This window comes from Salvia splendens, chromosome 6 (genome assembly GCF_004379255.2).
Source record: "Salvia splendens isolate huo1 chromosome 6, SspV2, whole genome shotgun sequence".
Classification (NCBI taxonomy): domain Eukaryota; kingdom Viridiplantae; phylum Streptophyta; class Magnoliopsida; order Lamiales; family Lamiaceae; genus Salvia; species Salvia splendens.
In genome coordinates, this window is record NC_056037.1 from 726,058 (window position 1) to 750,423 (window position 24,366).

General features: G+C 41.8%; 3 protein-coding genes and 1 non-coding gene across 4 annotated transcripts; 1 reads left to right on the forward strand and 3 right to left on the reverse strand.

Annotated features, from left to right (window-relative positions):
- Positions 1-8,467: 8,467 nt before the first annotated feature.
- On the forward strand, positions 8,468-14,766 carry LOC121809344. Its single transcript, XM_042209921.1, has one exon. The coding sequence runs from the start codon at positions 8,577-8,579 to the stop codon at positions 14,208-14,210; it is 5,634 nt and encodes a 1,877-aa protein (XP_042065855.1). The 5' UTR covers positions 8,468-8,576; the 3' UTR covers positions 14,211-14,766.
- On the reverse strand, positions 9,132-9,238 carry LOC121810149. Its single transcript, XR_006052407.1, has one exon. It is a non-coding gene; the product is annotated as a small nucleolar RNA R71 (small nucleolar RNA).
- Positions 14,767-17,909: 3,143 nt separating the features above from the next.
- LOC121807857 (actin-58-like) lies at positions 17,910-18,678 on the reverse strand. Its single transcript, XM_042208200.1, has 4 exons — positions 18,622-18,678; positions 18,458-18,565; positions 18,303-18,386; positions 17,910-17,975 (listed from the first exon to the last, which is right to left on the reverse strand). Exons 1-4 carry the CDS (start codon positions 18,676-18,678, stop codon positions 17,910-17,912), a joined length of 315 nt encoding a protein of 104 aa, XP_042064134.1.
- A 1,363-nt stretch (positions 18,679-20,041) lies between these two features.
- LOC121809350 (actin-11-like) lies at positions 20,042-21,397 on the reverse strand. Its single transcript, XM_042209927.1, has 4 exons — positions 21,329-21,397; positions 20,882-21,245; positions 20,182-20,759; positions 20,042-20,107 (listed from the first exon to the last, which is right to left on the reverse strand). Exons 1-4 carry the CDS (start codon positions 21,386-21,388, stop codon positions 20,042-20,044), a joined length of 1,068 nt encoding a protein of 355 aa, XP_042065861.1. The 5' UTR covers positions 21,389-21,397.
- Positions 21,398-24,366: the final 2,969 nt, after the last annotated feature.

Below are 24,366 nucleotides of genomic sequence, written 5' to 3' on the forward strand. Positions count from 1 at the left end.
GACATGAAAGTCACTACCGCAGTAGTGACGTGTCTTCCAGGAGAAAGAATCCTCAACCCCGACATGTTCCTGTTCCTCCTCGGTACCGGAACCACAGGAGAACTCCATCTCCTCCGTACCGAAGAGATGTCGGGTTCGCCATGTACGGAGCATTAAAGACTCCGTTCTCGGACGATATCACCCGAACTCCTTTGCCGCGGAACTACCGGACACCGTCAATGACTTATGACGGGCTAGTGGATCCTCATGACTTCTTGGGATGCTATCAATATAATATGGCGAACCAGGGTCTCAATGAGGTCCATATGTGCAAGCTGTTCCCCGAGCTGCTCATCGGGAACGCCAGAAGGTGGTTCGACAGCCTTCCTCAAGGCAGCATTAGATCCTACCGAGATCTAATGGATGCTTTCCACAGGAGGTTCTTTCAGAAAGCAGAAGCCCGGATTACTTCGGCTCAGCTGCTTTCTATACGTCAAGGTCACGACGAAAAGATCAGCGACTTCCTGACGAGATTCCATAAGGAATGCCTACAAGTAGATAATCTCAATGATCTACTTGTCATTTCGGCATTCCAAAATGGAATCCTGCCCGGAGCTCTCTACAGAAAGCTCGTGGAGTGCGGTCCGCAAACAGCTCAAGAAATGTGGGACATTGCGGACCAGTTTTCCCGTGCGGATGAGGCAGACCGTCGAAAACGGTCTTTAGACAGCTCATCCCGAGAAGAGAAAAAGAAGCCCGATCAAAGCGGCCAGGTGCTTCCTCGCCGAACTCCTTTTGAAAGAATTCAAAGGGCACCGGTACAAGGCAGATTGGGGCCACGTCTCAATCCTGAGAAGCCGCCCGCTCAGTTCGTACCATTAAACAAGTCAAGAACGGAAATTTTCGAACTACATTCCGATATGTTCGAAAAACCAAAGCGGATGACGAAATCAGCCGCGCGGTGACCTCAGGATCAATATTGCTCCTTCCATCAAGCCCACGGTCACGATACCGAGGAGTGCCGAAATTTGGCTGCAGGTATTGATGTTCTTGTGAAAACAGGAACGTTAAAAAAATACCAAAGCAAGCAGCCGAAAAAGAACAAAAAGCAGAGAGGTGCGAACTGCAATCCTCAGGATCCGAAAAGGCATGAAGATCCCGAAGACGACGACGAGCCGCAATATGATGGAGTAATCCAGACTATTGATGCTCTCCCTGCCGGGAAGACTAAGTCGTCCCTAAAAGCAGAACGCAGAGGTTCCAATCAAGAGGAGCCGACACATAAAAGGCTGAAGAAAGACGAAGTGATTACATTTTCAGATGCCGATCCCGTCCCAGCCATCTCTCCTCACCAAGACGCTATTGTCATTCAAGCCGGAGTGGCAAACAAACTGATCCACAGAGTATTTGTGGATACAGGAGCGTCAGTCAGCGTTCTTTTTAAAGAATGTTTCGATAAAATGGAAGTGGATCCAGCTCGGCTTAGTCCAGCTCCACTTCCTCTGAAAAGTTTCGCCCAGGAGGACACCCGCCCTGAAGGTATTATCAGCCTTCCGATCACGGTGGGAAAAGCGCCTACAAGCTCCAATACGATGATCGAGTTCTTTGTGGTGAAAGCTCGGTCCCCGTACAACATCATCCTGGGGAGAGACTGGCTCAACACAGTTCGGGCCGTTTGCTCTACTTATCACCTCACCATCAAGATCCCCACTAAAGGTGGGATAGCGGTCATCCGAGGTGATCAAAAGAGAGCAAGAGAATGTCTGCAGATTGCGCTTAAAAGTGCCGAGCAATCAGTTCGGCACCATCAAGCATAGCAATCACAGCAACCGGAGTCAGAGGCAAGCGAGATGACCGAAGTCACTTCAGAGCCGAACTCAATGACCGTTCAGTTATACGAAGATGATCCATCCAGAACGGTCAAGATCGGCTTCACAGGAACGCCTCTACTCCGGGAAAAGACCATTCAGCTCCTCAAGGAGTACAAAGATGTCTTTGCATGGTCTTCGTTGGACATGACCGGAGTGCCCCCCGAGGTAATCACTCATCGGTTAAATATTGATCCTTCAATCCGGCCGGTAAAACAGAAGCAAAGACTCTTTGCGGCAGAAAGAAGCCAAGTCATCCATGACGAAGTCCGCCAATTACTAAAAGCGGATGTACTATTCGAGGTGAAATATCCTTCTTGGGTGGCCAATCCTGTGATGATCAAGAAAAAAGGAGGAGGATGGCGGATGTGCATAGATTTTACCGATCTAAACAAGCACTGTCCTAAAGATTGCTATCCCCTTCCGAGTATAGATAAAAAAGTAGAAGCTTTGATCGGCTTCGAAATTTTCTGTTTTCTTGATTTATACAAAGGATATCACCAAGTGTTGATGGATGAGAGTGACGCTCCGAAAACAGCTTTCATTACCGATTTCGGCATTTTCGCTTATAAAAAGATGCCATTCGGTTTAAAGAATGCCGGAGCCACTTATCAAAGGATGGTAGATAAGCTTTTTCGGCACCTAATCGGAAAACAGGTTGAAGTGTATGTCGACGACATAGTTGTCAAAAGCAAAAGCACTTCGGAGTACGAAGACAACCTCAAATCCACTCTCGACGTGCTCCGAAAAGCCAACCTCAAACTCAACCCCCAAAAATGTACCTTTTTGGTAGATTCGGGAAAATTTCTGGGTTGTTGGGTTTCAAAGGACGGACTCAAGGCAAATCCCTCAAAAGTTCAGGTTATTCAGAACATGGCGATGCCGAAGTCCATACACGATGTGCAAAGACTAACTGGATGTCTAGCCGCATTGAATAGATTCCTTTCCCAAGCAGCCGAAAAGCAACTGCCGTTCTTCAAAGTGTTAAAAAAGGCACCAAAGTTTGAGTGGGGAGCCGAGCAGAAAAAGGCTTTTGACGAGCTCAAAAGTTATTTAGCCGAGCTTCCAATTCTCTCTGCTCCAACAGATGCCGAAGTGATTTTCTTATACTTAGCGGCATCCGATCAAACCATTAGCGCGGTGCTTGTACGAGAAGAAGGCCTAAAGCAGTTTCCCATCTACTTTACAAGCCGAGCATTAAGAGGTCCAGAAGGTATTATCAGCCTTCCGATCACGGTGGGAAAAGCGCCTACAAGCTCCAATACGATGATCGAGTTCTTTGTGGTGAAAGCTCGGTCCCCGTACAACATCATCCTGGGGAGAGACTGGCTCAACACAGTTCGGGCCGTTTGCTCTACTTATCACCTCACCATCAAGATCCCCACTAAAGGTGGGATAGCGGTCATCCGAGGTGATCAAAAGAGAGCAAGAGAATGTCTGCAGATTGCGCTTAAAAGTGCCGAGCAATCAGTTCGGCACCATCAAGCATAGCAATCACAGCAACCGGAGTCAGAGGCAAGCGAGATGACCGAAGTCACTTCAGAGCCGAACTCAATGACCGTTCAGTTATACGAAGATGATCCATCCAGAACGGTCAAGATCGGCTTCACAGGAACGCCTCTACTCCGGGAAAAGACCATTCAGCTCCTCAAGGAGTACAAAGATGTCTTTGCATGGTCTTCGTTGGACATGACCGGAGTGCCCCCCGAGGTAATCACTCATCGGTTAAATATTGATCCTTCAATCCGGCCGGTAAAACAGAAGCAAAGACTCTTTGCGGCAGAAAGAAGCCAAGTCATCCATGACGAAGTCCGCCAATTACTAAAAGCGGATGTACTATTCGAGGTGAAATATCCTTCTTGGGTGGCCAATCCTGTGATGATCAAGAAAAAAGGAGGAGGATGGCGGATGTGCATAGATTTTACCGATCTAAACAAGCACTGTCCTAAAGATTGCTATCCCCTTCCGAGTATAGATAAAAAAGTAGAAGCTTTGATCGGCTTCGAAATTTTCTGTTTTCTTGATTTATACAAAGGATATCACCAAGTGTTGATGGATGAGAGTGACGCTCCGAAAACAGCTTTCATTACCGATTTCGGCATTTTCGCTTATAAAAAGATGCCATTCGGTTTAAAGAATGCCGGAGCCACTTATCAAAGGATGGTAGATAAGCTTTTTCGGCACCTAATCGGAAAACAGGTTGAAGTGTATGTCGACGACATAGTTGTCAAAAGCAAAAGCACTTCGGAGTACGAAGACAACCTCAAATCCACTCTCGACGTGCTCCGAAAAGCCAACCTCAAACTCAACCCCCAAAAATGTACCTTTTTGGTAGATTCGGGAAAATTTCTGGGTTGTTGGGTTTCAAAGGACGGACTCAAGGCAAATCCCTCAAAAGTTCAGGTTATTCAGAACATGGCGATGCCGAAGTCCATACACGATGTGCAAAGACTAACTGGATGTCTAGCCGCATTGAATAGATTCCTTTCCCAAGCAGCCGAAAAGCAACTGCCGTTCTTCAAAGTGTTAAAAAAGGCACCAAAGTTTGAGTGGGGAGCCGAGCAGAAAAAGGCTTTTGACGAGCTCAAAAGTTATTTAGCCGAGCTTCCAATTCTCTCTGCTCCAACAGATGCCGAAGTGATTTTCTTATACTTAGCGGCATCCGATCAAACCATTAGCGCGGTGCTTGTACGAGAAGAAGGCCTAAAGCAGTTTCCCATCTACTTTACAAGCCGAGCATTAAGAGGTCCAGAAACAAGGTATCAACCTCTGGAAAAAATTGCTCTGGCGTTAGTAAATGCAGCAAGGAGACTGCGGCCATACTTCTATGCTCACAAGGTATGCGTCTTAACCGATCTGCCTCTTCGGCAAGTTTTGACCAAGCCAGAAGCATCAGGCAGAATCGCCAAATGGGCCATAGAGCTGGGAGAACACTCAATCGAGTACCTACCTCGGAAAGCCATCAAGGGACAAGCCTTGGCAGATTTTCTTGCAGAGGCCAAGTTCGATCAAGCAATCCCTGTCATTGCCGAACAGAAAAATTCTGCCAAGGCCGAACTAGCACAGCCCTTGGAATCCGAAGAAGAGCCGCCGGACTGCTGGAGCGGATTCGTAGATGGAGCTTCGAATAAAACGGGAAGTGGAGCTGGTATTCTGCTTATCGCTCCCGATGGACACGAGGTAACCTATTCACTTCGGTTCTCATTCCCAACCACTAATAACGAAGCCGAATACGAAGCCCTCCTTGCCGGACTCCAGCTAGCGCAAAGTCTATGTATCAAGTCTCTCAAAATCCAAAGCTTCTAAAGAGGATACAAGACCGCAATTCGGCTTAAGAATCAAGCACTTCGTCTGAAACGAGCTGCAATAAGCTAACGATTGCGAGTCAAAGCTTCTAAAGAGGATACAAGACCACAATTCAGCTTAAACAAGCAGTTCGTCTGAAACGAGCTGCAATAAGCCAACGATTGTGAAGTCCAAGCTTCTAAAGAGGATACAAGACCGCAATTCGGCTTAAGAATCAAGCACTTCGTCTGAAACGAACTGCAACGAAAGTCCGATTCTCGCGATAAAACTTGCCTGAATTAGGACAAAGGAAAGTCCGATCCACGCGATAAAACTCGCCGAATTAGGACAAGGGAAAGTCCGATCCCCAAATTAGGACAACGGAAAGTCCGATCCGAGCGATAAAACTCGCCAAATTAGGACACAAGACGAGTCCGGTCAAAGATGTTTATTTCATCAGACCAAAGACGAGCCCGATCAAAGATGTTTATTTCATCAGACCAAAGACGAGTCCGGTCAAAGATGTTTATTTCATCAGACCAAAGACGAGTCCGGTCAAAGATGTTTATTTCATCAGACCAAAGACGAGTCCGGTCAAAGAAGAGTTCACTTCATAAGACCGAGGACAAACATCAACTTACCCCGTACCTTTATCCAGAATGCCGAAGTAATTCACTTCGCTTTTCGGGGGGGGTAGTGATGGAGTACGTACTAAACAAGCCCAACAGCAGTAAAGCCCATCAGCCTAAAGCCCAAGAAAGAGTATCAGTTCGGCATGACTAAAGAGTATCAGAGTTCAGTTCGGCACGACCAAAGAGTTCGGCCCCAGCCTACAGCTCGGTAAAAGCCAACCAATCAAGCTCTACTCTCAGGTCGGCAAAAGCTGCTCGGCAATAGTTCAGCAGTTCGGTCTCAGCATCGGCAATACCGAACTGGGAGCCACGACCTCCACTACACGATCTATCTAGTGGTGGACCCATGCAGGCTCTCATGACCTCCACGACATCCACGACATAATTACTGATGATGTAAGCCGCTGCCTAGTCAGTGGCCATGCAGGATCTCATGACCTCCATGACCTCCACGACTTAGGGTGGTGATGCAAGCCACGATCTCAGTTCAATATATAAATAGAACTTGGATCTGATAGACCAGGATTTTTACTAACTCTAGAGATAAAAAGATCATCAAGCAAGTCTGTGTTGTAAGCTGTAATCCCAGATCAAGCAATACAATCTTGCCCTCCCTTCTTCCCGTGGACGTAGATTTACTTCAGTAAATCGAACCACGTAAATTTTTTGTGTCGTAGTCTTTATCTTCTACCAGCATTTACAAACATCAGAAATTCGCGGATTCATCAACCTAATCGTTGATGCTTGTGGATGTTGTGTAAATAGCTTGGTAGAGTTAAAGAAGTTTGATTTGAAATCCGTGAGTCTATGTGATTAGTAATGCTTGACGAGTCAATGATGACGGTTTGAGTTGTATGATCTTATGCTTGGACTTACTTTGAAATGCACCTTGACTTGAAGTTCTAGGTTGATAGGTGATTGTTCTTGAGAGTGGGAATTTTTGATTGGAATTGTTGGGGGTTTAGACTTTGTCATTCACGTCCCTACATGATTCTTTGTGATTAAAACTCGTTGTGGGTTAGACCTGTGTTGAGTTATTGTGCTTAAAATAAACCTTGCTCGAGGGCGAGCAAGAGCTCAAGTTTGGGGGTATTTGATGCGTAGCATATTTCTGATATTTTTTTTCCCTAAACTACACATTTTTATGTTAATTATAACTCATCAAGTTGTATTTGTATTGAAGTTTAGGAGGGTTGGAAGCTGGAAGTTCGCCGGGTGGAATTGGCAAAGCATGCAAAGATCAGAAAGTTCGCCCGGTCGGGCGATTATGAGCTTCAAAACGCCCGGTCAGGCGAAACACGTAAAAGCATGAGGAGAGTACAGAAAGTTCGCCCGGTCGGGCGATTCTTCAAGACAAAAAACGCCCGGTCGGGCGTTTCCCGCGATGCACCCAGTAGCAGTTCGCCCGGTCGTGCGATTATCCCTTCTAATTTCGCCCGGTCGGGCGTTTGGTGACTCTAACTGCAAATTGGCAGTTTCCTCGTGGGCGGTTGCTGGAGAAAAAAAAAACAAGGAAATAGAAAAGGGAGAGGGGGATAGGCAGCAGTGATTAGACGGAGGGGACAGCTTCAGTCACTCAACAAAAATTGAGGAAAAAGAAGTTGACTTTTGGGGGAGATTTAATTGAAAAGTGCCGATTGATTTGTATTGATGAATTGTTAATTCTTCAAGCTACTCCATAATTCAAAGGCTTCTTCTTCCATGTCAATTGCTCCTAGTTTAATTATGCTTGGCTAAAAATCTTGTGTTGCTCCAAACATGTAATTGGATAATTTGTTCATGTGATTTATGTTATGTTCTTCTTTATCTTATGATCGTCTTTATCACAATTTTATTGTTTAAATCTATTACTTGTGGTGCATCATTTGTAGTAGATACTTATTCTTATTCAAATGTCTCTTTAACTTTGAATAAGATGGATCATTGTGATAATGAATTATCAATTAGATGTGTTCAAATAATAATTTGATAATGGATTTCTTGTGCTTATAGTAATTAATCTTTGAGTCTCGCGCTTCCGTAGGATCCGTAGATTAATGAAAATTAGTTTATAGAATATGTGTTCAACTATTCTTAAACTATTGGTTGTCAAGCATGTTCAGTGCTAGCATCGAGAATTGATTTCATAGTCCCGTAATTCATAAGATAGAGTTGGATATTAGAATAAATCACCGTTTTATCCATGAGTGTTTGGAGTAACATGTTCTTCTCTTAAATCGCCTTACTTGTTTTAGTTCTTATTATTATTTTTGCATAATCTTTTTATCAAAATTTTCAAACCAAAATCCTTTTTAGCATGTGTGATCTTTGTTTTAGAGTTAAATAATCTCTCATTCCCTGTGGATCGACACCTTAAAATACTACACACGAAGCTGTAATCTTGCAGTGAAGTGGTAATATTTGGGTTAATTAATTGAACTTGAGTGATACTTTATCTATTGTAATAAGCCTAAAAATTACACATCAAGTTTTGGCGCCGTTGCCGGGGAAGGCAATAGATTGTTTAACTTCTAGTTTGTGTTTTGTTTTATTTTTATTTGATCTTTCTCTTATTTTTGTAGGTACTCATTTCGTGTTCTTGGAGGTGATAGTCATCTACCACGTCTGGACTTGGAGATGAAGGAGTATATTTTCTAGGTGACTTCTTTTAACTCTTAGTTAGGTAGTTTAGTTTTCACTTAAGCACACACGTTTTATAGGACTTACCCCGAAGTTGTCGAGAGGTCTCGCTTTCGGTTATAGGAATATATTGTGCTTGGTGTATTTTCTGTTGTGTAGGTAAAATTTAAAAAAAAAAAAGAAAGAAAAGTGAATGCACACACGATCACAGGGTACACCACCGTTTGGATTACTCTGTTATCAAAGAAGAAGGGTTAGAGGTACTTCAGTTGAGATCTTTCCGGACTATCCGAGCCCAATCAGAAATAACCGGCTTTTTGGTGAAGAAAGGGAGGATAGACAAGAGTCAGACGGTGAATCAATGGCTGAGAACAATGAGATTCCACCACCTGTGGTGAGGTTTGGCGACACTCTGAGATCGGGAATTGAGTACCCAGGGGAGTGTGCCTACGCAAATGACAACGTCAACATTCCACCTCACTACATCAGTTTGGTGAATGGAGGAAATCTTTTTCATGGACGGGATGATGAAGATCCGGTGAGCCATTTGAATGCCTTCTACGAGCTGACAAACTCTCATAGACCTCCAAATGTGGAGCATCATCGAATTAAGAGGGCCCTATTTCCGTTCTCATTGAGGGAGAAGGCAAGAGCGTGGTATGACTCATTACCGGGCTACAACATAGCAACTTTCCAAGAGTTGAAGTCGTTGTTTCTTGTGGAATACAACTCTCCAATGAAGATTGAGAAGTTGAGAGAGGAGATCACCTCATTCCGACAGAAATATGATGAGTCCTTCGCGGAAGCTTGGAAGAGATTCACGGAATTGATAAGAAAATGCCCAAGTCACGGACTAGCTCCGGGGCATGACCTTTTGAAATTCTACAAGGGACTCAACAGTGAAGGCACGGGATTGGTGACTGCAGGTTCGAATGGGAACCTAGATGATCTAACTCACGATGAGGTGAGGGCTTTGTTTCAAAGGCTGGCCAACAATCAACGGAATTGGCACAATCCAAGGCGAGGGGCTGATAGAGCAGGAGATACATTTGGTGCTACAAAGGATGCGGAAAGAGTGACCGCAATTGAGGCTCAACTGGCGGACATTAGCACTCAAATGTCGTCGATGACAAAGGCAGTTAAATCTCTTCAACTGACTCCTCAACCCCAAGCAGTGACCGTTATGAAGTGTGGGTTGTGTCAAGGTGGACATCATACTGATCAATGTCCAAGTCTTCAAGGACCACCTGTGGAAGATGTGAACTATATTGGCAACAATCGCCAAGGGTTCAATCAAGGCAACCAATACAACAATCAGCAAAATTGGAGGCCTCAACAAACGGGATGGAATCAAGCTGGTCCTAGCAACAACTCGGGTAATCAATGGAGGAACAACACTCAACCCCCGGGTTATGAGAAGAGGCCAACCGTTGAGGATCAATTGGGACAGATTCTCTCTTTTATGACTAAGAGTCAAAAGGAGAATGAGAATTTCAAGGAAAGAACAGTGGAAAAGTTTGGACAGATGGAGGCGACAATGAGGAATCTTGAGACTCAAATTGGGCAGCTTGCCACGGCATCACACACGAGGATTCCTAACACTATCCCGAGTAATACTGTACCTAATCTGAGAGGTAATGAACAGTGCAAAGCAGTGGTTTTGAGAAGTGGTCGTGAGTTGGATTCGACACCATCAATGGACGGCCAAGGTACTTCCGTCATCTCACACGCAGGGGCGGATGAGATGTTAGGCTTGCATTCCTCGCACGCAGGGGCGGACGAGGCATGTAAGGGAAGTCCCGCGTTGGTGCAGGGTGCCCAACATGGTCAAGAACAGGCTGCATCCGGCAGTATGGAAAATGGTGTAGAATCTGAGTTAAGCGAGAGGATTTTGGTAGAAAAGAAGGGAAAGCAGAAAGTAGAGATGGGATCAAAGGGACAGCTGATGACAAGTCCGGCATTAGACCCGAAAAGCAAGTTCAACTTCCCTGATCACATTCCTCCTCCACCATATCCACCGAAGAGGAAGAAGAGAGCTCCAAAGGAGAAAAGCTTCGAGTGGATGATGAACGTGATTCGAAAAGTGAATGTGGATGTATCGTTGGTGGACCTCTTCACTAATTTCCCCAAGTTCTCCAAGTTCTTCAAGGACATGATGGCAAACAAGGAGAAACTTCAAGACGAGGGAATAGTGGCATTGAGCATGAATTGCTCACAACTGATTTCGGGAATGATGCCCATGAAGAAGAGGGATCCGGGAAGTTGTGTGATTCCTTGTGAGATAGGCAACACAATTTTCACCAAATGTCTATTGGATCAAGGATCGGGGATCTCACTGATGGCGTTGAAAACAGCACGTGCCATTGGACTGGAGAACAGAATGGAGCCCATCGACATTGCTCTACAATTGGCTGATCACTCCATTGTGAAGCCCACTGGAATAGTAGAGGATGTTTTGGTCAAGGTAGACAAATTTGTCATCCCCGTGGATTTCATAGTCTTGGACATGCCCGAGGACAAAGAGGTACCAATTCTTTTTGGTAGACCATTTCTTGCCACGGGAGACGTGTTGCTTGGGGCGAAAGACAACTCTGTCACGTTTAGAATTAATGGTGAGCAAGTGACCATTAATGTGGAGAAAGCGATGAAGCATCCTAGTGATGCAAAAGCGTGTTTTAGAGTGGATGTCCTTGACAAGTGCATCTTTGATAAGATGTGTTGCTCGGCTAGAATGGAAGGAAGTGTATATGATAAGGGGAGTTTGGAAAGAGACTTTGGTTCGACAATCAAAGTAGATTTTGATGAAATAGAAGATTCTCAAGTTGATCAACCAAGTCTCGAGAATGAATGTGTGGTGGATACTTTCACGGCAGATGTGAAACCTTCAATCGAAGTACCACCAAAGCTAGAATTGAAGCCACTCCCGACAAATCTGAAATACGCATTCCTTGGTGAGGGTGAATCTTTACCGGTTGTGATATCGGCGATGTTGAATGATGAAGAAGAATTGAAGTTGATAGAGCTACTGAAGTCACACAAGAAAGCTCTAGGATGGTCCATTGCTGACATCAAAGGGATTAGCCCCGCAATATGCATGCATAAAATCTTGATAGAAGATGGAGCTAAGCCGGTAAGGGAGAGACAAAGAAGGTTGAACCCACTCATGCAAGAAGTGGTGGAAAAAGAGGTGAAGAAATTGCTGAAATTTGGAATGATCTATCCCATTTCCGATAGTGAGTGGGTCAGCCCGGTGCAATGTGTACCGAAGAAGGGAGGAATAACCGTGACCGTTAATGAGCAAAATGAAGTGTTAGCAACTCGATTAGTAAACTCTTGGAGAGTTTGTATGGACTATAGAAGGTTGAACAAGACGACAAGAAAAGATCATTTTCCGTTGCCATTTCTAGATCAGTTGCTTGATAGGATTGCGGGTTATTCCCATTACTGTTTTCTAGATGGATATTCGGGGTACAATCAGATTGCAATTGCCCCGGAAGATCAGGAAAAGACGACATTCACATGTCCTATTGGAACTTATGCCTTCCGTCGGATGCCTTTTGGTTTGTGTAATGCACCGGCTACATTCCAACGATGCATGATGGCAATTTTTTCCGATATGAATGAAGACATCATGGAGATCTTCATGGATGATTTCTCCGTCTTTGGATCCTCATTTGACTTTTGCTTAGAAAACTTGAGACGGGTCCTACAAAGATGTGAGGAGTCAAATCTCGTGCTAAATTGGGAAAAGTGTCAATTTATGGTCAAGGAGGGTATAGTGTTGGGACACAAGGTGTCGGAGTTGGGGTTAGAGATGGATAAGGCTAAGATTGATGTGATCTCGAAGTTACCTCCCCCAACAAATGTGAAGGGCATCCGTAGTTTCCTTGGACATGCGGGATTCTACCGACGGTTTATAAAAGATTTTTCAAAGATTGCAAAGCCACTTTGCAACTTACTTGAGAAGGATGTCAAGTTCGTCTTTGATGAGAAATGCCTTGAGGCATTTGAATTGTTGAAGAAAAAGCTAGTCGAAGCACCTATTATTATCACACCGGATTGGTCGAAGCCATTTGAATTAATGTGTGATGCTTCGGACTATGCTGTGGGGGCCGTTCTAGGCCAAAGGAGAGACAAGGTCCTACACGCCGTCTACTATGCTAGCAAAGTACTCAATGAAGCTCAATTGAATTACACCACGACGGAGAAGGAAATGTTAGCAGTAGTGTATGCCTTTGAGAAGTTTCGGGCATATTTACTTGGCACGAAGGTGGTAGTGTTCACGGACCATTCAGCTATCAAATATTTGATGAATAAGAAAGATGCAAAGCCTCGGTTGGTGAGATGGATTCTCTTACTACAAGAGTTTGACGTGGAGGTTAAAGACAAGAAGGGGACCGAGAATTTGGTAGCTGATCATTTGTCTAGGCTAGAGGGATTGGAAGAGACGGAAGATGAAAGAAAGAAAAAGATCAATGAGAAATTTCCCGACGAGCAAGTGTTGCAAGTGGAAGCTCGGGAAACATATGTACCGTGGTTTGCTAATTTGGCGAACTACCTTGTCACTGGCATTATACCAGAAGGGTTGTCATCTAACCAAAAGAAGAAGTTTTTGAGTGACACCCGCACATATGTTTGGGAAGATCAATTTCTCTTCCGTATTTGTAGTGATGGAGTGATTCGAAGGTGTGTTGGAGAGCATGAGCACCTTCAGATTTTGTCTGCATGCCATGATTCTGTGTATGGCGGCCACTTTGGAGCACGTCGAACCGCATTTAAGGTGCTTCAGTCCGGATTCTATTGGCCATCGATCTTCAAGGATGCAAAAGCCTATGTAGAGAGATGTGACAGTTGCCAAAGAACCGGCAATATCTCGTGGAGAAATGAAATGCCAATGAATAACATTCACGAGGTGGAACTTTTTGATGTTTGGGGAATAGACTTCATGGGACCGTTTCCCAAGTCTAATGGACAACAATACATTCTCGTAGCTGTCGATTATGTCTCCAAGTGGGTGGAGGCAGTGGCCTCGGCAACCAATGATGCCAAAGTGGTGTTGAAGTTCATCAAGAATCACATCTTTAACCGCTTTGGGACACCTCGAGCTATTATCAGTGATGGAAGAACTCATTTTTGCAACAAGTTGTTTGAAAACCTCCTAGGAAAATATGGTGTCCAACACAAGGTTGCTACCCCCTATCATCCCCAAACTAGTGGTCAAGTTGAAGTCTCCAATCGTGAGATAAAATGGGTGCTTGAGAAAGTGGTGAAGCCGTCTCGAAAGGATTGGGCTCAAAAGTTAAATGATGCTTTGTGGGCATATCGAACGGCTTATAAGACCCCGATTGGAACTTCGCCATACAAGTTGGTCTTTGGAAAAGCTTGTCATTTGCCGGTAGAACTGGAGCATAAAGCGTATTGGGCCTTGCAAAAGCTAAACTTGGATTATGATGCTGCAGCCGAGAAGAGGATGTTTGATATGAACGAAATGGATGAGTTTAGGCTTCATGCTTATGAGAGCGTTGATCTCTACAAGGAGCGTGCTAAGAAGATACATGATGCAGCCATTAAGCCTCGTCGTTTTGATGAAGGACAACTGGTCCTTTTATACAATTCTCGGCTCAAACTATTTCCGGGCAAGCTCAAGTCAAGATGGTGGGCGCCTTATGTTGTGCACAAGGTGTACCCCTATGGTGCTGTGGATATTCGAGATGAGAAGAATGACAACATTTGGAAGGTGAATGGCCAACGCTTGAAGGCCTATGTTGGAATTGAGAGTGGCATGGAGGCAAGAGAAGTGACTACACTAGTGGATCCTAGAGTGTAGAGCAAGAGAAGAAGAAGGTCGAGCCAACGACTATAAACAAAGGCGCTGATTGGGAGGCAACCCAAGTTTTTATTTTTCTTTTATTTTTGATTTCATATGTGGAGGTTTTGTTTGCTCAGTTCTTTCCTCTAACATTTATTTTGAATTGAGTGTTTCTTTGTTGTAGGTTTTGTTTCTTTTTTGTAGGAGCAACATGGAGATAGGAATGATTTGGAGCTTAGGAGGATGCACACCTGCAAAGGATTTTTACACCCACCCTCCCACCCGAATGCACTATGGATATCACGCCAAGTTTGGGGGAGTTTTCTTTCCCTTTACTTTATTTGTCTTCTTTGCATGCATTGAGGACAATGAAGCATTCAAGTTTGGGGGGTTGTGAATTATTTGTGATGCACGCTGCATGTTTTTGGGTGTATTATATGATAAAGATGTTTTGAATCTATGTAATTGACGGATGCATGTTTTATCTTCGGCTTTCTGGTTGGGAAATCTTGCTTGATTTTACTTGAACTTTGAAGCTTAGGATGAATGGAATGGGTGCATGAATTTACTTGAAAGAGCATGTTGTGATTACAATCGATTTCTTGAGTTGAGGAGAGTGTGAAAATCGCATGTCTTGTGGAAATTATTTTGGATTGATTTGCTTTATCGAGTGAAGTGCTTGCGTCCGTTTGTGTTAATGATTTGGGAGGATAAGGCACTAGGATGAACTCCATGGCCAATTGATCACATGCCTAGTCCAACAAATGATCCCCTAGAAGCCACTTTGAGCTTAATTCCCTATTGTTTGTGTAAACACTTAGCCGATCACTTAGCTACTTAAATAAGCCTCATTTTAGCCTCATCAATTGACCTTGCTACTATTTGGGTGCTAAAAACAAGTTTGAGCTTTGGTGGTTTGAGTTTGAGTGTAGGTGGTGATTTGTAAAGAGTAGACATATCTAGACTTGATGTATTGTGAAAAGAATGAAGTTCTTCTAAAAGAAAGAAAAAAAAAGGAGAAAAAAAGACGACCTCCAAATTTGCAAAAGTCGAGGTCTTACAAAAAAAACAGAAAAAAAGAAGAAAGAATAAGTTTGATGGAATAAAGATAGAGCTTCTATTTTTGTTTGATGTAATCTTGTCTAGAGTAGATCTCAAGTTTGGGGGAGTGAAAGTTTGGTTGTAATGTGTAAGTTTTTATTGTTTGATCTTTGGAAGGAAGTGTATGGGGGAAGAATTTGGCACTCAAATGTGTAGCTTTTGAGCTCACTATCCATATTTATCCTACCTCATCCCTAGCCCCATTACAACCTTGAAATAAGACCTTGGACCTAATCGTTGATGCTTGTGGATGTTGTGTAAATAGCTTGGTAGAGTTAAAGAAGTTTGATTTGAAATCCGTGAGTCTATGTGATTAGTAATGCTTGACGAGTCAATGATGACGGTTTGAGTTGTATGATCTTATGCTTGGACTTACTTTGAAATGCACCTTGACTTGAAGTTCTAGGTTGATAGGTGATTGTTCTTGAGAGTGGGAATTTTTGATTGGAATTGTTGGGGGTTTAGACTTTGTCATTCACGTCCCTACATGATTCTTTGTGATTAAAACTCGTTGTGGGTTAGACCTGTGTTGAGTTATTGTGCTTAAAATAAACCTTGCTCGAGGGCGAGCAAGAGCTCAAGTTTGGGGGTATTTGATGCGTAGCATATTTCTGATATTTTTTTCCCTAAACTACACATTTTTATGTTAATTATAACTCATCAAGTTGTATTTGTATTGAAGTTTAGGAGGGTTGGAAGCTGGAAGTTCGCCGGGTGGAATTGGCAAAGCATGCAAAGATCAGAAAGTTCGCCCGGTCGGGCGATTATGAGCTTCAAAACGCCCGGTCGGGCGAAACACGTAAAAGCATGAGGAGAGTCCAGAAAGTTCGCCCGGTCGGGCGATTCTTCAAGACACAAAACGCCCGGTCGGGCGTTTTCCGCGATGCACCCAGTAGCAGTTCGCCCGGTCGTGCGATTATCCCTTCTAATTTCGCCCGGTCGGGCGTTTGGTGACTCTAACTGCAAATTGGCAGTTTCCTCGTGGGCGGTTGCTGGAGAAAAAAAAAACAAGGAAATAGAAAAGGGAGAGGGGGATAGGCAGCAGTGATTAGACGGAGGGGACAGCTTCAGTCACTCAACAAAAATTGAGGAAAAAGAAGTTGACTTTTGGGGGAGATTTAATTGAAAAGTGCCGATTGATTTGTATTGATGAATTGTTAATTCTTCAAGCTACTCCATAATTCAAAGGCTTCTTCTTCCATGTCAATTGCTCCTAGTTTAATTATGCTTGGCTAAAAATCTTGTGTTGCTCCAAACATGTAATTGGATAATTTGTTCATGTGATTTATGCTATGTTCTTCTTTATCTTATGATCGTCTTTATCACAATTTTATTGTTTAAATCTATTACTTGTGGTGCATCATTTGTAGTAGATACTTATTCTTATTCAAATGTCTCTTTAACTTTGAATAAGATGGATCATTGTGATAATGAATTATCAATTAGATGTGTTCAAATAATAATTTGATAATGGATTTCTTGTGCTTATAGTAATTAATCTTTGAGTCTCGCGCTTCCGTAGGATCCGTAGATTAATGAAAATTAGTTTATAGAATATGTGTTCAACTATTCTTAAACTATTGGTTGTCAAGCATGTTCAGTGCTAGCATCGAGAATTGATTTCATAGTCCCGTAATTCATAAGATAGAGTTGGATATTAGAATAAATCACCGTTTTATCCATGAGTGTTTGGAGTAACATGTTCTTCTCTTAAATCGCCTTACTTGTTTTAGTTCTTATTATTATTTTTGCATAATCTTTTTATCAAAATTTTCAAACCAAAATCCTTTTTAGCATGTGTGATCTTTGTTTTAGAGTTAAATAATCTCTCATTCCCTGTGGATCGACACCTTAAAATACTACACACGAAGCTGTAATCTTGCAGTGAAGTGGTAATATTTGGGTTAATTAATTGAACTTGAGTGATACTTTATCTATTGTAATAAGCCTAAAAATTACACATCAAGTAAAATATGAGAAAGGAAAAAGTAAGAGAGATAAAGAGATAATAAAGTAATAAATAGAGAATAAAGTAATAGAGAGATTAAAGTAAAAGAAAGTTGAAGTTTTGTTTTTAACTAAGAAAGGAAATTGATCACTTGTGGTGGGACAACCCAAAATGGAAAGTTGATCACTTGTGGTGGGACGGATGGAGTATAAAAGTAGGACCCACACGTCACCAACTTTTTCAACCTACTTTCTATTACATTTCTTAAAACTCGTGTCGGGTCAAATGGTGACGAATTATTAGGGATGGAGGGTGTACATATTAATTGGAAATAAAATTTTATATATATTTCCGATATAAAATCTTATATATATTTCCTCTTGTCAAAAATATCTTAGTACGATAAAGTGCCAAATTAGATTGTCAACTTTGGGCATAAAAAGGAGCCATTAAAACATAAAGAGACCAATCCATTCACTCCAGACATGATAGGAGTAACATATAAATATGTGAAAAGTTCAATGCAGGCCAAAATATTACTACTGATACTGAAACACATACTGTAAAAACATTCCAAACCAGAACTTAGACCTTAGAGAAAAACTTCAGAACCCCCCAACTGCAATCCAATTCACCACGAAAAACTCAACGATACCTTGATCAACAGCTTAGGGGCACTTTGTGTGAACAATCTTAGCACCCGACTCCTCGTAATCTGCCTTTGTTATCCACATCTACATGAATATCAAAACCACAAATCAGAATGTTTGGTAAATCTAAGCAGTTATATAGGTTTAGGTTTAACTAAAGAGAGCACGAAACGAACCTGCTGGAAATTAATATGGATCCCCCTATCCAGGCGCTATACTTAATCTTCATGCTGCTCGGAGCCAGAGCCGTTATCTCCTTGTTCATCCTATCCGCGAGACCAGGGAACATGGTTGATCCGCCACTGAGAACTATGTTTCCATAGAGATCCTTCCTGATATTCTCATTACATTTCATGATGGAGTTGTAGGTCATTTCGTGGATTCCAACAACGCCTCCGGGCAGTATATGACCTGACCATCGGGAAGCTCATAACTCTTCTCCACTGGTGCTTCAGTTTCCTCCTCGAAATCAAGTGCAACGTACGCAAGCTCCTCCTTTGGGTTAAGAGGTGTCTCAGTGAGCAGAACAAGCAGAGCTTGTCGAACGTGCTGCGCCAGATTGTAACCATGTCTTCCCAGTTGCTCACTAAACCATGGTCGATCTTTCCTGTGCGCCGGGGTGCTTCAGTCCTCGGGAAAACTGCCCTCGGAGCATCTTCACCAGCAAAGCCGGCCTGATATCATTGGTAAACCCAATTTATGCAAATCAATAACGCAAATAATTTCTCACCTTCACCATACTGGTACCCTTGTCAATAACAAGGGGAGCATCATCTCCTTCCGTCATCTCAATTTACTGTAAAACAAAGGGCATGAGTATTATTCAAACAGAGTTAAATCGATTCGTATTCCTTTTCAAGAAGTTAAATGCGTCATTTCCACTTTTTGCCATTTGAAGAGAATAGATGGAACACAATTAAGTGAAACACAAACGATCAATTGGAGTGGTAATGCTGAGGCCAAAGGTCTTGGATTCAAGTCCACCGCGGCACGATCTTTAAATTTAAGAAATGAAACGATCAAGTGGATGCTAGTATTATAGATTTAGGTCTCGTAACTCACCTACGATATGCCTCGAGAAACGGAAGTTTGAATGCGTGACTGATAGCAAAGAAATTAGCATTGGAGTAATAACCATACATGAAGAAGGTACACCCTGAATATGACTAATTTTATTAGTTATCATATTCTTTTGAGCTGAATTGTTACGTTTGAATGCATTATTTTTTCATGTATGTTTGTTACCGCGGTAGGTTGCAGCGATTTCTTCAAGTGTGACCCTTTTGTCCCAATTCAAATTTTCTTTTTTTATTAGAGTCTCCTCTCTCATTTCTGGCATCTACTACGCATCAATCAATTATAATGTTGTTGTAGATTTATAATTTCTGCATAAGTTAGAAAAATTATCAACCAAGATTAATACTTTAGCTATTCACATTACATAACCGATTAACATGTAAGAGCTGTGAATATTTCAATAATGAGGCTGCATGTGATATTGAAACCTCTTCTTGTCCCATTTTGACAAATTGGTGATCCTAACTCCTCCACTTTTATAAGCCCTTTAGAGAGAAATTAAATTTCATAAATTTGGGCCCTTTATTTAGTTGGGCTGCATTGCTTAAGAGAAGGCTGGGAGAGGATAGTTGGGCCAGTGTTAATTAAATTCTTGGGCTGATTATATTCAGGAATGATGGGAGTCGATTAGTTTATTGTCGGGATTAATTATTGAATTCTTGAGCAAATCAATTATTGGAGTCGTTGGACTAGCTAGAATTCCAGGCCCAATTGACTCTTCATAATGTGACGGAATCAGGCCATTTTTTACTACTATGAGAAATAGTGGGAATGTGATTCCTATTTTCATTTTATTTTTTTGGTAATCACGTATTCATCTGTGATTATTCCCCGCGGTACCTCGTAGACGTTGCTCAAATCCAAAAGAAAGTGCCAAAAAAAAAGTAAGAAAATTGTCATTCCATTCTACACTTACCCTTATTTCATTCTATCATTACTACCTTCATTCCATTCTACCCTTGCCCTTATTTCATTCTATCATCCATTCCAAACCAGAACTTATAAGAGCTTAGAGAAAAACTTGACAAGCTCACACTGCAATATAAATATAATATAATTCATCAACAGCTTAATTAGTAGCACTTGTTGTGAACAATCTTAGCACCCGACTCCTCGTAATCTGCCTTTGTTATCCACATCTACATGAAAATGAAAACCACAAATGAGTGATATTATACTAGAAAGTAAAGAGAGCATGCATGATGAAACGAACCTGAGGGCGTGAAGAAGATGCTAGGATGGATCCTCCCTTCCAGACGCTATACATCCTCTCAGGGGGGGCGACCACCTTGATCTCCATGCTGGTCGGAGCAAGAGCCTTCATCTCCTTGCTCATCCTGTCCGCGAAGCCCGGGAACATGGTGGATCCGCCGCTGAGAATGATGTGTCCATACAGATCCTTCCTCATATCTATGTCACATTTCATGATGGAGTCGTAGGTCATTTCGTGGATTCCAACAACATCTTCCTTTCCAATCAGTGACGGCTGGAACAGCGCCTCCGGGCACCCGAACCTCTCAGCGCCAACCGTCATCACCTCACCATCGGGAAGCTCATAGCTCTTGGAGCTGTTGTTAGTTTCAGTTTCCTTGTCGAAATCAAGTGCAACGAAGGCGAGCTTCTCCTTCACATCGCGGACAATTTCTGGCGCAGTGGATGTGTGGCTAGTCATGAGATACGCATCGAGATCACGGCCGCCGAGATTCAGCCTCAATATAGCTTGGGGAAGCGCATAATCGTCGTATATAGGAACCGCGTGGCTCACACCTTCACCACACTCTACCACCATACCTGTTCTATTCAACCGAGCTTCAATGTACACATAATTGGAATTGAATTTGATATGTTACATAGTGTGTGTGTGACTGTGAACGTAGCCTAAGTGAAACGAAAGACGGCATGCTGCTGCATACCTGTGGTGCGACCAGTGGCATAAAGTGCGAGGACGGCCTGGTTAGCAACGTACAAGGCCGGGACGTTGAAGGTGTCGAACATGATTTGAGTCATTTTCTCTCTATTAGCCATATTATGGAGAGGTGCCTCGGTGAGCATAACATGGTGCTCTTCAGGGGCAACACGGAGCTCGTTGTAGAACGTGTGGTGCCAGATCTTCTCCATGTCGTCCCAGTCGCGCACTATACCACGCTCGATGGGGTGATTCAACGTGACAACATCTCGTCTCGACTCAGCTTCATCCCCTACATAAACATCATTCCCCTCCCGCCCTACAATGCTCGGGAACACTGCCTTCGGAGCTTCTTCACCACCAAAGCCGGCCTAATCAACCAAACATAGCACTAGTATGTATATTTATTGCCAAAGCCAATTTATGCAAACCAATACACCAAATAATTGCTCACCTTTACACTACTGGAACCGTTGTCAATAACAAGGGCTTGAATAGCCTCTCCTTCCCCCATCTTGATTTACTGTAAAACAAAACAGACTTCATCGATTCATATTCCTTTTCGAGACACACAATTGTTCAATTTTTAAATTTATATTCATTTGTCCATAAAAAGAAAAGAAACGATCAGTATTATGAAAATGGGTCTCGTTACTCACCTACGATCTGCTTCGAGAAATGAAAATTTGACGTTGCAGCTATTTAATAACCCTGACAAGAAGAAGGATCACCCAGAATTTGACGAATTTTATTGCTACTATTTCATTATGTTTGTTACGTTTGAATCCGATATTTTTGCTTATGGTAACAAGTGTACATCATCATAGTTTCTTGGCCAAGAGTATATAATATCAAACGCATGCATGTGACAGAGAGAATGTTGCTCTTTATTTGGGTTTCATTGTTGCTGCGATATGAAATAAAAATGAAAAGGCAAATATGAGGTGAAATGAAATTGACGTCCTAGTTATTTTTTTTTACCCCAATAAATTGACTAGAAAGTCGTAAAGTTTGGTCTGATTTGTTCAGTAATTTTAAAAATTAATTTTTCTTAATTACCCTATAGTAAAAAGTTATGACTACCTACATGTATAATTTTTTTAGTTAAATAACATTGTTTCACAAATAAATATACTATTCCATCCGTCCCACCATAAGCGAGGCTCTTCATTTTTGCTCTTGCAATTGCGATAAACCAATTTCCGGCCTTGTTTGCTAGGCAGACCAATCATGGCTACACAGACTGATGTTTTCTCTGTTGTGGTCGCAGCAATGCGTTAAGAGAGTTGAGGGTGATGACTCTGGATAGAAGCAATACTTGAACTACTTGTCATTGCAGCAAAAAAAAGGCGATTCCGTCGCCTTGGCATCATGATTTGAGTCATTTTTATCTCTATTACCCTTGGGGCTGAGAGGTGCCTAAGTGAGCAGAACAGGGTGCTCTTCAGGATCAACACGGAGCTCATTGTAGAACGTATGCTGCCAGATCGCCTCCATGTCGTCCCAGTTGCCTACTATAACGTGAGAATACCTCGTCTCGACTGAGCTTCATCCCCTACAAAAACAAAAAAAACATCCTCGCCGGGTCGGCCTACAATGCTCGGGAAAACTGCCCTCGGAGAATCATCACCAGCAAAGCCAGCCTGCGTTGCAATAAAATACATAACTAATGTAGTCATTCACTAATGAATAATGTACGGAAACATATTAATAATGTAATCATTCGGTAGTAAATAATATCGATCTCAAATAAGCTATTAGAAACAATATGTTTGGAAAACAAACGAAAAAATATCAAGATTTCTTCTTCCCCTTACCTATATCCGTATCTTTTTCTTGACATGATCTCGAATCATGATGGCACATCACACCACATGTCCTACACTTTCGAAGCGGTCTGCTCGGCTCCTTTATAGCCTTTTTCCCTCTGGGAGATCATACGACTAGCATCTGTACACAAAAAACAAGTATAATTGTCACCAAACAGAATCCAAAACAATATACATTATACGATTACTTTTGTGCATTATTCACTGTTAGAAATGTACATTATAAGACTATATCCGTACATTATTTCCTGTATAATCCAAAACACACATCAGAAAGTGAATTTTTAGGTATGTGTTGGTAATATGCCTCATCCCAATGGATTGTTAAACCCTATTGGAATGATTCTTACTCCCTTCCATTGGTGATGATTTTATTTGTGAGTGGGTACTAGAACCTAGCCCAATGGATTGCTAAACCCAAAGTGTATGGATTCAACTCCCGCCAAACATTAAATCCTTACACATGTACATCATTTGGTATTACACATGTACATTAAAGGCCAATTTTCGTACATTATTTACTATATGAAATCCAAAACACATAAAAAACGAAATTCAATGCATGTGACATGGGTACTATATCCTAGCCTAATGGATTGTTAAACCATATTCAAACTCCATACCCTTGGTGATTGTTTCATTTTTAGAGCGGGTACTACAACCTAGCCCCATGGATTGCTAAACCCAAATGATATGTTTTACAAAGTTTGCAGCACTTAATGTACGAATAAAGTGGTTTACTGTACCGTGACTCATGTTATCTACGGTATACAAACAGAAATTAAATCGTTGGACTCCTCAAACAAAAATGAAGTCCTGTAAGTCCTCATGCATAAACTATGATTTTAACTTCTGCAATATTTGTGATTCAACTAATAGTGTCATGAATTAAGAATATTTTTGGGTAAGAGGAATTGAAGACAACGGCGATACACAAAACACTAATCTTAAAGAAAATCTTTAATAATTGATTCTTCATATGAAATATCTAATTAATTAATTAATTCAATAACTAAGAAAACCAAATCATGATGGCGTGAATTTAGGAGTCAATAACTGCTAGGTGTTTTGCACAATCCGTTTATGCCCTTTTCGAATTTTTTATATTATTTAACTAATTCAAAATGGCATACTTATAAGCGTTGGATTTTAATATCTAAGGGTTTGATATTAGTTTTGTGTTTATATTTAGTGTAAGGATGTGAATACACCGTGTGTATGTATATGTATGTTTTTATAAATATTATGTGTATATATGATTACCAATAAATTTGGCATAATTTTCATAATTTCATGTTATACTCCCTCCGTCCCACTTTAGGAGTTCTAGTCACTTTTCTACACTCATTTTATAAAATATAGTTAAAGTGGATAAATGGTAAACTCTTCTCAACATTATTCTCTCTCTTACTTTACTATTTCTCCACTTTAAATATTTATTACTATCATTTTTATAAAATAGGTGTAAAAAAGTGATTGAGACTTCTAAAGTGGGACTGACAGAGTACTACTTTTTTGGAAAATGAAATAGAATTATATTCTTTATTTTGTTTTTGCTCCTATCTTATTTTCTACTACTAGTATATTGCATAAATCTTACAACAAAAAATATGTGTTGTTTTAAATAGTTAGAATCAATTTAAAAACTTTTTCGTTCCTTTTC

Excerpts from the sequence above, each read along its gene's own strand:
- LOC121809344 (XM_042209921.1), top strand. The coding sequence starts at position 8,577 with ATGCACACACGATCACAGGGTACACCACCGTTTGGATTACTCTGTTAT.
- LOC121809350 (XM_042209927.1), bottom strand. The coding sequence starts at position 21,388 with ATGGGGGAAGGAGAGGCTATTCAAGCCCTTGTTATTGACAACGGTTCC. Across the intron at positions 21,246-21,328 it reads ACGGTTCCAGTAGTGTAAAG|GCCGGCTTTGGTGGTGAAGA; the intron begins GTGAGCAATTAT and ends TTGGTTGATTAG. Across the intron at positions 20,760-20,881 it reads TGCCACTGGTCGCACCACAG|GTATGGTGGTAGAGTGTGGT; the intron begins GTATGCAGCAGC and ends TGAATAGAACAG.
- LOC121807857 (XM_042208200.1), bottom strand. The coding sequence starts at position 18,678 with ATGACGGAAGGAGATGATGCTCCCCTTGTTATTGACAAGGGTACCAGT. Across the intron at positions 18,387-18,457 it reads TGAGCAACTGGGAAGACATG|GAGGAGCTTGCGTACGTTGC; the intron begins GTTACAATCTGG and ends CTTAACCCAAAG. Across the intron at positions 17,976-18,302 it reads ATGAGCTTCCCGATGGTCAG|ATGTGGATAACAAAGGCAGA; the intron begins GTCATATACTGC and ends ATATTCATGTAG.